This window comes from Erythrolamprus reginae, chromosome 3 (assembly GCF_031021105.1).
Source record: "Erythrolamprus reginae isolate rEryReg1 chromosome 3, rEryReg1.hap1, whole genome shotgun sequence".
Taxonomy (NCBI): Eukaryota; Metazoa; Chordata; class Lepidosauria; order Squamata; family Dipsadidae; genus Erythrolamprus; species Erythrolamprus reginae.
The window spans coordinates 4,623,756-4,636,551 of record NC_091952.1 but is presented as its reverse complement, the minus strand read 5'-3'; the positions used below and the strand labels follow the sequence as shown (position 1 = coordinate 4,636,551).

The 12,796-nt window shown below is 43.9% G+C and overlaps 1 protein-coding gene across 2 annotated transcripts; it reads right to left on the bottom strand.

The window, feature by feature from the left end:
- Nucleotides 1–4,134: 4,134 nt before the first annotated feature.
- Nucleotides 4,135–12,476, bottom strand: SLC52A3 (solute carrier family 52 member 3). 2 transcript variants are annotated; one of them, XM_070748752.1, is made up of 4 exons: nt 11,683–12,225; nt 11,420–11,646; nt 8,215–8,338; nt 5,602–5,814 (listed from the first exon to the last, which is right to left on the bottom strand). In XM_070748752.1, exons 1-4 carry the CDS (start codon nt 12,214–12,216, stop codon nt 5,602–5,604), a joined length of 1,098 nt encoding a protein of 365 aa, XP_070604853.1. In that variant the 5' UTR covers nt 12,217–12,225. The 2 variants fall into 2 exon arrangements, with proteins under 2 accessions (XP_070604852.1, XP_070604853.1); XM_070748751.1 differs by having other exon boundaries at nt 4,135–5,814; nt 11,420–12,476.
- Between the last annotated feature and the right edge of the window lie 320 nt (nt 12,477–12,796).

Here is a 12,796-nt window from a genome sequence, read left to right as displayed (position 1 = left end):
AAAGAAGAAGAAAAAGAAAAAAGAAAGAAGAGAGAAAGAAAGAAAGAAAAAGAAAGAAAGAAAGAAAGAAAGAGGAGGCAGTGAGGGAAGAAGGCAGGAAGGAAGGAAGGAAGGAAAGAAAAATAGAAATGAAAAGAAAGAAAAAAGAAAAAAGAAAAGAAAGAAGAAAAAAGAAAGAAAGAAAGAAAGAAAGAAAAAGGAGGGAGGGAGGGAAGAAGGCAGGCAGGAAGGAAGGAAAGATACAAATTAAAAGAAGAAGAAAAAGAAAAAAGAAAGAAGAGAGAAAGAAAGAAAAAGAAAGAAAGAAAGAAAGAGGAGGCAGTGAGGGAAAAAGGCAGGCAGGAAGGAAGGAAGGAAAGAAAAATAGAAATGAAAAGAAAGAAAAAAGAAAAAAGAAAAGAAAGAAGAAAAAAGAAAGAAAGAAAGAAAGAAAGAAAAAGGAGGGAGGGAGGGAAGAAGGCAGGCAGGCAGGAAGGAAGGAAAGATACAAATTAAAAGAAGAAGAAAAAGAAAAAAGAAAGAGAGAAAGAAAGAAAAAGAAAGAAAGAAAGAAAGAAAGAAAGAGGAGGCAGTGAGGGAAAAAGGCAGGCAGGAAGGAAGGAAGGAAAGAAAAATAGAAATGAAAAGAAAGAAAAAAGAAAAGAAAAGAAAGAAGAAAAAAGAAAGAAAGAAAGAAAAAGGAGGGAGGGAGGGAAGAAGGCAGGCAGGCAGGATTGAAGGAGGAAACAAGGAAAGGAGGGAGGAAGCGAAAGGAAGGGAAAGGAAAGGAAAAAAGGAAAAGAAAGAAGGTAGGGAGGAAGGAAGGAAAGCAGGAAGGAAGGAAGGAAAGATAGAAATGAAAAGAAAAATATTTCTTGAGAAATATTATAATGACACTAAGAAATTTACGTACCATGATGTATAATGTTATCATTCTTCCAAATTCCTTGATTTTGCATCCCTTTCCCTTACCCCTTTTTTTCTTCTGTTCATACTTCCCTTCCTTCCCCCCTTTTTTTCTGTATTTATAAATAAATAAATTATATTTTTTTTAAAAAGAAAGGAAAAGGAAAGGAAAGGAAAGGAGTCTTCGGAGAGGGGCGGCATACAAATCTAAGTAATAAATAAATAAATAAATAAATAAATAAATAAATAAATAAAGGAAAGAAAAAGAAAAAAGAAAGAAAGAAAAAGAAAGAAAGAAAGAAAGAAAGAAAGGAGGGAGACATGAAGGAATGAAGGAGGAGAGAAACAAGGAATGAATGAAAGAAGGCAGGAAGGCAGGCAGGAAGGAAGGGAAGAAGAAAGGAAGGAAGGAAAGAAGGAAGGAGGAAAGAAAGAGAAGGAAGGCGGGAAGGAAGGAAGGGCGAGGGGAAGAGGAAAGCGAAGGGAAGGGAGGAAGGAATAGAGAGGCAGGTAGGTAGTTACAGTATGTAGTTAGGAATGGGTAGAGAGCAGATCCCAGGTTCACTATGTGCAAGCTCCCTAATATTGAATTTTTTTCTTTTTTCACCTTACATAGAAACATAGAAGATTGACGGCAGAAAAAGACCTCCTGGTCCATCTAGTCTGCCCTTGTACTATTTCCTGTATTTTATCTTAGGATGGATCTATGTTTCTCCCAGGCATGTTTAAATTCAGTTACTATGGATTCTTCCTTCCTTCCTTCCTTCCTTCCTTCCTTCCTTCCTTCCTTCCTTCCTTCCTTCCTTCCTTCCTTATTTCCTCATTCATAGAAACATAGACACATAGAAGATTGACGGCAGAAAAAGACCTCATGGTCCATCCAGTCTGCCCTTATACTACTTTCTGTATTTTATCTTAGGATGGATATATGTTTATTATCCCAGGCATGTTTAAATTCAGTTCCTGTGGATTTACCAACCACGTCTGCTGGAAGTTTGTTCCAAGGATCTACTACTCTTTCAGTCAAATAATATTTTCTAACGTTGCTTCTGATCTTTCGCCCAACTAACCTCACATTGTGCCCCCTTGTTCTTGTGTTCACTTTCCTATTGAAAACATTTCCCTCCTGAACCTTATTTAACCCTTGAACATATTTAAATGTTTCGATCATGTCCCTCCTTTTCCTTCTGTCCTCCCTTCTGGGCTCTGGGTATGTTTTTTCCTATTGCAGTCAATAAGGCTGAATGCGTATAATTTTAGAAGAGCTGTGTATGTGTGTGTGTACATACACATACAGTTTATATAGTAGATAATGTATATTTTTGTGTGCCTGTGTGTAATTTGCATGTACACCTATGGCAGTGTTTCCCAACCTTGGCAACTTGGGGATATCTGGACTTCAACTCCCAGAATTCCCCAGCCAGCGTTTGCTGGCTGGGAAATTCTGGGAGTTGAAGTCCAGATATCCCCAAGTTGCCAAGGTTGGGAAACACTGACCTATGACATATATAGGTAGAATTAAATAGTATTTTTTTTGATATTCAGTCATAGTAAATGGAGAGGGAAATTGTATCTCTTGGAGGCGAGGAGAGGCCAACCACTCTAACCCTAAACCTTGACATGAGTGATGTCAAGTTGGCCACCTTTAAGCCAGTCACATGACCTTTAAGCCACCCCCAGTCACATGACTGTCAAGCTACTCCCACCTGGTCACATGGCTGGCAAGCCACACCCACAAAATAAGCCATGCCCACAGTGTGGTAGGGGAAAAAAATGTGTTGTATTTATTTATATTGTACAGTGGTGCCTCTACTTAAGAACGCCTCTCCTCAAGAACTTTTCTAGATAAGAACCGGGCGTTCAAGACTTTTTTGCCTCTTCTCAAGAACCATTTTCTGCTTAAGAATCTGAGCCTGGAAAAATTTCCCAGGAAATTTGAGAGCGGCACAAAGGCCGGGCCAGTTTCCTGCCATTCTCCCTTTAATCCCGGCCACCTCTGGCTTTTCTGGGCTGTCAGAGGAGCCTTTCATTGGCGCTTAAGGAGGCTTTGGCAGTCCAGAGCGAATGTAGAGAGGCATGTGCTTCTTTTTGCCACCTCGGAGTCCCTCTTTTTTTTTTTTAAGCCTTAAAATTTTGGATTTTTTTGATTCCCCTCCCCTCCCCTTCTTCCTTCGGCAGCGACTGTCCTCCTCCTCTTCTTCCTCTTCCCACCCAAATTCCGAGCTTTTATTTTTTTCCTAATGGGTTTGCACACATTATTTGCTTTTACATTGATTCCCATGGGAAAAATTGCTTCTACTTACAAACTTTTCTACTTAAGAACCTGGTCACCAATTAAGTTCTTAAGTAGAGGTATCACTGTACATATATGGCATATACAGTGTTCTCTCAATTTCCGTGGGGGATGCGTTCCAAGACTTCCCGCGAAAGTTGAATCTCCACGAAGTAGAGATGCAGAAGTAAATACACTATTTTTGGCTATGAACAGTATCACAAGCCTTCCCTTAACACTTTAAACTCCTGAATTGCAATTTCCCATTCCCTTAGCAACCATTTACCCACCATGTTTATTTATTAAAGTTTATTTAAAAAATATTTATTAAAGGTGGATGAAAGTTTGGCAATGACATATGATGTCATCAGGCGGGAAAAACTGGTATAGGGGGAAAAAAACCACGAAGTATTTTTTAATTAATATTTTTGAAAAACCGTGGTATAGACTTTTCGCCAAGTTCGAATCTGCAAAAATTGAGGGAACACTGTATACATAGAATTAAAGAGTATATTTTGGATGTTCAGTAATAATAAATAGAGAGGGAAATTGTATCTCTTTGAGGCAAGGTGAGGCCAGGCACCGTAACCCTAACCCTTGACGTGAGTGACATCAAGTTGGCCACCTTTAAGCCAATCACATGACCTTTAAGCCACCCCCGGTCACATGATCATCAAGCCACTCCCACCTGGTCACATGTCTGGCCAAGCCACACCCACAAAATAAACCATGCCCACAGTGTGGTAGTAAAAATCTTCACTGCGACCCAGGCTCCGGCGAGGCCTATGTACATGTGTGTGGAGATGGAATCGTACGCATGCACAGGGGCAGCGCGGGGTGGTGGTGGTTGTGCATGCGTTGGGGGAGGGAATGGGTATGGGCGCATACATGCATGCTAGCACACACTTTTGGCAGAAGAACTAAAAAAGGTTCACCGTCACCGTTCTTGTAGATTCATGGACCGTTTCTTCTCATTCGGTGAAAGTTGGTTTATTATTCTTAAAAAATCATGTTTGGCCCCTAAGCGCCGGAGCCACCATTCCGGCAGGATGGAGTGGAGTGGCCTCCTAAGGAGACACAACATTAGACCGAACACATTAGAACCCAACACCACCAAAACTGGGCCGGAACCGCAGAAGATCAATGGCTACAAGTCTGTTCCTTGGTTGTCGAACGATTCCTTCTTACGCCGATCCGGAATCTGACGGCAAAGGGCTGTCTTATCTCCTGTGCCAAAACCAAGTTTGTAGCCATGTTGTCATTTTTCAGCGGTCTGATCCTCGCCCAGATTTTTCTCAGCCGAGCTGCACCCGCCGTACTTTTCAGGACCTGCTAAAATGTTAAGACAGGCCGAACAAAAACTCAAGAATCAGTTCACTTTGCTCCCTGCCCTGCTGTTGACTCTGAAGAATGTGGTCCTTCGTAGAGGTTCTCCTTGGCTTGCTAAGTTCTCCAACCCCAGAAACTTATTTTGGTCCTGTTGTGGTTGGTCCTGTAGTCATGTCCGTCGGAGTGCCGGAGACCAGTGTGGCTCTCGGAGGGCCCAGAAAGTGAGCGGGAAGGAGAGATGGAAACTGAAGGTGCTGGAGAGGTAGAGGTGGAGGCCCCCGCAGTGCCCGTGGAACCCCCAGTTAGAGCCTCATCTGGGTCGTATAAGGAGGGGGTGATTGTTGATGACCCCATCCTCAAATGTCCGGGTGCACAGGATGTTGGGACTCCAGGAGCAGCTGCACAGGTGCAGAAGAAGATCTTAAATCACAGCTGAGAGCAATTAGGGAACCTTGCAGCAAGCTTAAAAGGGGAGGTCTTGTGGGAGAACTCTTCGTAGGAATTATCGCTTGCAGTTTAACAGAGACACCGATACAGACCTGGAATTCTGTCCCTAAATTGACATTTTGCATCTTTGGACATAACAAACCCAGTTTTTTGGACACTTGTGTTTGGGAAAACTGTAGCTCTGGAAACAACAGATTATTGTATTAATTGGCTTAGAAATGTTTTATATATTGTATGGGTTTTTTATCGAAATGTTGTAAGCCGCCCCGAGTCCATGGAGAAGGGCGGTATATAAGTCCAATTAATAAATAAAAATAAATAAACAGAGCGAGTCCTTTCGCTGCAGCCCATTTTGGAGGCATTCTTGACAAACCTTGGGGGAGTTTTGAGACATTCATTGCCAGCTTGGCCGTTAACCCTGACCTTTGAGTCATAAACCGACATTCTTCTGCTGGTTCTCAGCATAATTTGTACAGCAATGTCTTTTGTGTTTCCAGTCGGTGTGTGTGTTTCCGTCTTGCCTCGCTGCGTGGCCGGCCCATCAGGCAGAAGAAGTCTAAAAAGAGAGGTGACCAGGTTTTTTTTGGAGGGGACAATTTCTGGGAGACATTTCCCGCAGTCCACATGGTTGGATAGCTTGGCAGATTCTCTGCTCGGATCCTGGTGCGTCATGCCGGGCACTGGAAGCTGCAGAAGTCGGCCGACTTGAAGAAATGGTAGACGTTGACCAAGGGGAACATCAGCAGAGCTCCTACCAGAGACCCCAACTGCTCCCCCACACCGTACCAAACCAGGGCGTTGTGGCTGCAGGTGCGAAGGATGATCCCCAGCATCACCTTGACGTAGGTGAGGGTTCCGGTGAAGGACACCCAGGAAATGACCTGTCGGAAGAACCAGAGAAGAAGCAGGTGAGAAGTTGCCAGGTTGAGATCTTGGAAGGTCTCCAGAAGTTGTGGGTGGCTCCATCACTGGAGGTTTGTTTGTTTGTTTGTTTTATATTTTATTTTATCTTATCTTATCTTATCTTATCTTATCTATTTTATTTTATTTTATTTTATTTTATTTTATTTTATTTTATTTTATTTTATTTTATTTTATTTTATTTTATTTTATTTTATTTTATTTTATTTTATTTTATTTTATTTTATTTTATTTTATTTTATTTTATTTTATGATTTGATTTTGATTTTGATTTTGATTTTGATTTTGATTTTGATTTTGGATTTGATTTGTATGCCACCCCTCTCCGAAGACTCGGAGTGGCTCACAACAGGAACACAAAATACAAATCCAATGATTAAAAAAGCAGAACAGTTTTTTTTAAAAAAGGTTGTTCTTTTTTTTTTTTAACTTTATTAAATACAGTGGTACCGCTACCTAAGAGCGCCTCTACTTAAGAACTTTTCTAGATCAGAACCGGGTGTTCAAGGTTTTTTGCCTCTTCTCAAGAACCATTTTCTACTTCTTAAGAACCCGAGCCCAGAAAAATTTCCCAGGAAATTTGAGAGCGGCATGAAGGCCCGGCCAGTTTCCTGCCATTCCCCCTTTAATCCCGGCCATCTCGGGCTTTTCTGAGCTGCCAGAGGAGCCTTTCAGTGGCCCTTAAGGAGGCTTTGGAAGTCCAGAGCGAACTTTTTTTCTTTCTTTTTTTAAGCCTTAAAGTTTTGGATTTTTTTGATTTCCCTCTCCTCACCTTCTTCCTTTGGCAGTGACTATTATTAGATTTGTATGCCGCCCCTCTCCGTAGACTCGAGGCGGCTCACAATACAATAAAAACAGGCCCTGACAAATCTAATAATTTACAATTTAAAGTTTAAAACAGTTAAAAAACCCCATTTTTAAGCAGACATACCTACAAACATACCATACATAAATTATATAGGCCTGGGGGAGATATCTCAGTTCCCCCATGCCTGACGACAAAGGTGGGTTTTAAGGAGTTTGCGAAAGACAAGGAGGGTAGGGGCAGTTCTAATCTCTGGGGGGAGCCGGTTCCAGAGAGTCGGGGCCACCACAGAGAAGGCTCTTCCCCTGGGGCCCGCCAACCAATATTGTTTAGTTGACGGGACCCGGAGAAGGCCGACTCTGTGAGACCTAATCGGTCACTGGGATTCGTGCAGCAGAAGGCGGTCTTGGAGATATTCTGGTCCGATGCCATGAAGGGCATTATAGGTCATAACCAACACTTTGAATTGTGACCGGAAATTGATCGGCAACCAATGCAGACTGCAGAGTGTTGGTGTAACATGGGCATATTTGGGAAAGCCCATGATTGCTCTCGCAGCTGCATTCTGCACAATCTGAAGTTTCCGAACACTTTTCAAAGGTAGCCCCATGTAGAGAGCGTTACAGTAGTCGAACCTCGAGGTGATGAGGGCATGAGTGACTGTGAGCAGTGAGTCCCGGTCCAAATAGGGCCACAACTGGTGCACCAGGCGAACCTGGGCAAACGTCCCCCTCGCCACAGCTGAAAGATGGTTCTCTAATGTGAGCTGTGGATCGAGGAGGACGCCCAAGTTGCGGACCCTCTCTGAGGGGGTCAATAATTCTCCCCCCAGGGTAATGGACAGACAGATGGAATTGTCCTTGGGAGGCAAAACCCACAGCCACTCCGTCTTATCCGGGTTGAGCCTGAGTCTGTTGACACCGATCCAGGCCCCAACAGCCTCCAGGCACCGGCACATCACTTCCACTGCTTCGTTGATTGGACATGGGGTGGAGATGTAAAGCTGGGTATCATCGGCATATTGATGATACCTCACCCCATGTCCTTGGATGATCTCACCCAGTGGTTTCATGTAGATATTGAATAGCAGGACTATCCTCCTCCTCTTCTTCTTCCTCTTCCTCCCACCCAAATCCTGAGCTTTTATTTCTTTCCTAATGGGTTTGCATGCATTATTTGCTTTTACATTGATTCCTGTGGGAAAAATTGCTTCTTCTTACAAACTTTTCTACTTAAGAACCTGATCACGGAACGAATTAAGTTCTTAAGTAGAGTGACCACTGTGTATATACATTAAAAAAAGATAAACAAATAATCAAACATACACACATTTTTAAAAAAACCCTATACTATATGCAAAAAACCTCCAACCCTATATGAGGAAGTAAAACGGCAATGAAGTTAAGTCAGAGGTTTGGAACCCAACCCCGGTCTGGTTCACACAACAACTTTTGGAAAGGGAACAGACCAGGGCGCCACAAACTTCCAGCCCGCTGTGCCAATCCCATCCCTCGTGTTTCCCACCCGCAGGAAGGGAATCGAGTGGCGGACTTACAATCAGGGCGTCTCCCCAGTCGGAGTGTTGCAGAAGCGGGCAGGGGCTCAGCACAGCCATGGCCATGTTGTAGGCCCCAAAAGCCGTTCCCACAGCCGTCAGGATGCCCAGGAACAGAAGAGACCTGGTGTGGGGGACAAGAAGAGAGGTCGTGGGTTGCCTCTTTCGGAGAGAGACCCAGACTTCGTCCACATAGCAAGCCGGCATCCAAAGGAAGAAGCAGCTAGAGATGTAAGCTGGGTTTACATGTCACGTTAAGCCAGGATTGCGTCAAGAATAAAGGGGCAGCTTGTGAGCTATTAAGAAGCTTGAGAAGGAAATTGCAACATGGATATTATGGTTGTTTGCTTGCAAGTGTTTCATGACCCAAAACATCATCAATCCTCCTCCTCTCCCTGCAAACCCCACTGACTTTTATAGTTTATAGTTATAGTTATAGTTTATTAGATTTGTGTGCCGCCCCTCTCCGAAGACTCAGGGCGGCTCACAGCATGGCAGTAATACAATACATTACAAATCTAACAATAAAAAGTTAAATCCATTTAAAAGACATTAATAACATAATAAAACCCCTAACTATGCAGTCATACACATTCAACCTAATCTATCATACAGTAAGGCCAAAAATATAATAAAAAAGGGGGAAAGATGGTAATTATCCCCACGCCTGCCGACAAAAGTGGGTCTTCAGCATTTTATGGAAGGCGAGGAGGGTGGGGGCTCTTCGAATCTCTGGGGGGAGTTGATTCCAGAAGGCCGGGGCCGCCACAGAGAAGGCTCTTCCCATGGGTCCCGCCAGCCGATATTGTTTGGTCGACGGGACCCGGAGAAGGCCAACTCTGTGGGACCTAATCGGCCGCTAGGATTCGTGCGGCAGGAGGCAGTATCGGAGATGATTCATGACCTAAAACATCATCAATCCTCCTCCTCCTCCTCCTCTCCCTGCAAATCCCACTGACTTTTAGCACTGATGATGTTACCTAGTTGGGTTATGAAACGTCTTCAGAAAACAATGAAGCTTAGCACCAACGACCTCCACAGCCCTCCTCCTCCTCTCCATAAACTCCACTCCCTTTGAGCACTGGTGATGTTACCGAGTTCGGTAATGAAACATCTACTCCCCAAAAAAACCCCAAGCTCAGAGAACATCAAGGACTCCAGTCCTCCTCCTCCTATTATTTATTGTTGCTGTTATTGTTGTTGTTATAGAAACATAGAAACATAGAAGTCTGACGGCAGAAAAAGACCTCATGGTCCATCTAGTCTGCCCTTATACTATTTTCTGTATTTTATCTTAGGATGGATCTATGTTTATCCCAGGCATGTTTAAATTCAGTTACTGTGGATTTACCAACCATGTCTGCTGGAAGTTTGTTCCAAGGATCTACTACTCTTTCAGTAAAATAATATTTTCTCACGTTGCTTTTGATCTTTCACCCAACTAACCTCAGATTGTGTCCCCTTGTTCTTGTGTTCACTTTCCTATTAAAAACCCTTCCCTCCTGGACCTTATTTAACCCTTTAACATATTTAAATGTTTCGATCATGTCCCCCCTTTCCCTTCTGTCCTCCAGACTATACAGATTGAGTTCATGAAGTCTTTCCTGATACGTTTTATGCTTAAGACCTTCCACCATTCTTGTAGCCTGTCTTTGGACCCGTTCAATTTTGTCAATATCTTTTTGTAGGTGAGGTCTCCAGAACTGGACACAGTATTCCAAATGGGGTCTCACCAGCATTCTAAATAGCAGGATCATAATCTCCTTCTTCCTGCTTGTTATACCTCTAGCTATGCATCCAAGCATCCTACTTGCTTTCCCTACCGCCTGACTGCACTGCTCACCCATTTTGAGATTGTCAGAAATCACTACCCCTAAATCCTTTTCTTCTGAAGTATTTGCTAACACAGAACTGCCAATTCAATACTCAGATTGAGGATTCCTTTTCCCCAAGTGCATTATTTTACATTTGGAAACATTAAACTGCAGTTTCCATTGCTTTGACCATTTATCTAGTAAAGCTAAATCATTTACCATATTACAGACGCCTCCAGGAATATCAACCCTATTGCACACTTTAGAGTCATCGGCAAATAGGCAAACCTTCCCTACCAAACCTTCCCCTATGTCACTCACAAACATATTAAAAAGAATAGGACCCAGAACAGACCCTTGTGGCACACCACTTGTAACCTGACTCTGCTCAGAATACTCGCCATTGACAATAACTCTCTGATGTCTATGCTTCAGCCAGCTGCAAATCCATTGAACTATCCAGGGATTAAGTCCAATCTTCACTAATTTATCTATCGGCTCTTTATGTGGAACCGTATCAAAGGCTTTGCTGAAGTCCAGGTAGGCAATATCCACGGCACCACCTTCATCCATAATTATTATTATTATTATTATTATTATTATTATTATTATTATTATTATTAATTAGATTTGTCTGCTGCCCTTCTTCAGAGACTCAGGACGACTCACAAGATACAAAATGAATTAAAAATTATAACTAAATTCCCAATATATTGAAATCAATCAACCAATTCATAGAAGATTGAAACATAGAAGATTGACGGCAGAAAAAGACCTCATGGTCCATCTAGTCTGCCCTTATACTATTTCCTGTGTTTTATCTTAGGATGGATCTAGGTTTATCCCAGGCATGTCTAAATTCAGTTTAATTTACCAACCACGTCTGCTGGAACTTTAGATTTACCAACCACGTCTGCTGGAACTTTGTTCCAAGCATCTACTACTCTTTCAGTAAAATAATATTTTCTCATGTTTATTTATTTATTAGATTTGTATGCCGCCCCTCTCCGCAGACTCGGGGCGGCTCACAACAATAATAAAACAGTATACAATGAACAAATCTAATATTTAAAGGAAAATATCTAAAAACCCATTATTTTAAAAACATACAACACAAGCGTACCATACATAAAACTATATAAGCCTGTTGCTTCTGTTCTTTCCCCCAACTTCATTCTTCCTCTTCCTCCTCCTCCTCCCCCTTCTGCTCCTCCTCTCCACACACCTCACTCCTTTCTAGCCCTGATGACGTTCCCTAGTTGACCCATGAAACCCCTGCAAGAGAACCACCCATTCTCAACAATTCACCCAGAAGCCCACCTCCGTTCACTCCTGAGCCACCAAGCTTCTCTCCCATTGGTCCCATTGGCTTGATTGGCAGGAATACAGACCTGTTGGGTAGGAAGGTGGCCACGGTGCAGGCTAGCGGGTTGGCTATGGAGCTCAAGGTAGCCGCCAGGTGGTAGGCCAGGTTGCCGTAGGGCAAGCAGGAGTAGCTTTGCACGGAGGGAAGGACGCCGTTGGTCAAGGCGTTGAGCCAAGCGACGAGGAAGTAGATGAAGGCTAATTTGGAGACGGTGTATGTGACCTTCTCAACCCCATGGTTCTCCTCCCCGACCTTCTCCAGCGTTCTCTCTGTCGTGCAAATCGAGACTCTTTTCCCGTCGGCCGCTTCCTCTTTGCCCGCAGGGAACTTCTGGACGGAGTTCAGGGTAATCTGGCTCGAGCACAAATTCTGCGTGGATTGCTCCCAAGATTTGGCCTGCCGGTTGAGGAAGAAGAAGGCCACCAGGCAGAAGAGCATCATGGCCGAGAGGATGAGGAAGAAAACCAAGCTGGAGAAATTGGGCGGCGAGTAGCGCGTTTCCATCACCTCCGTGGCGTTGAGTGACGAAGAGTTGGCCTCGGAGGTCGGCGCTGGGACCCGGACGCAGCTGGCGATGCCGGCTCCCTGGACCAAGGCGAAGATAGCCGGGATGAACCCGCTCAGCCCTTCCCCGATGAAGAGGGTGGGCACGAGCCGCGGGTGGAAGTGCACCATGAAAGGCAGGAATGTGACGGACGAGGTGCAATCGACCAGCGAGAGGAAGAACGTCAAGACGAAGAACGCCAGGCTGTGGGGCTCCCCGGCAATCGGCGTGGTGTAATGCCAGAGGAAAGCCAGAAGGAAGCAGGCCAGCATGCCCATGGTGACCACCACGTAAATCACCGGCGCCTCCTTCAACAAACCCGGTTTCAGCCTGTGCATGAGGGTGACGAAGAGGGGCCCGACATTGGCCACCTGGATGATGATGGTGAGGTAGGAAGGGAGGTACCAGCCTTCGGGCAATTCGGTCACCAGCAGGGGAAGCTCCACCCACACACCGTTGACGGCCATCCAGGAACCGGTGCCGAAGACGCAGGCCAGGAAGTGGGTCAGCCACGCCATCTTGAACGTCCAGAGAAGGGCAGGCTAGAAATCGAAATAATAAACAAAGAAAGAAACAAATAAGTCTTCTGGATCCTGGTTAGAGCTTTAGTTAAATTGGAAATAACGCTTGCTGAATGCAGGATTCCATAAACAAAAACTCCATCTTTAGAAACATAGAAACATAGAAGACTGACGGCAGAAAAAGACCCTTATACTATTTCCTGTGTTTTATCTTAGGATGGATCTATGTTTATCCCAGGCATGTTTAAATTCAGTTACTGTGGATTTACCAACCATGTCTGCTGGAAGTTTGTTCCAAGGATCTACTTACTCTTTCAGTGAAATAATATTTCCTCAC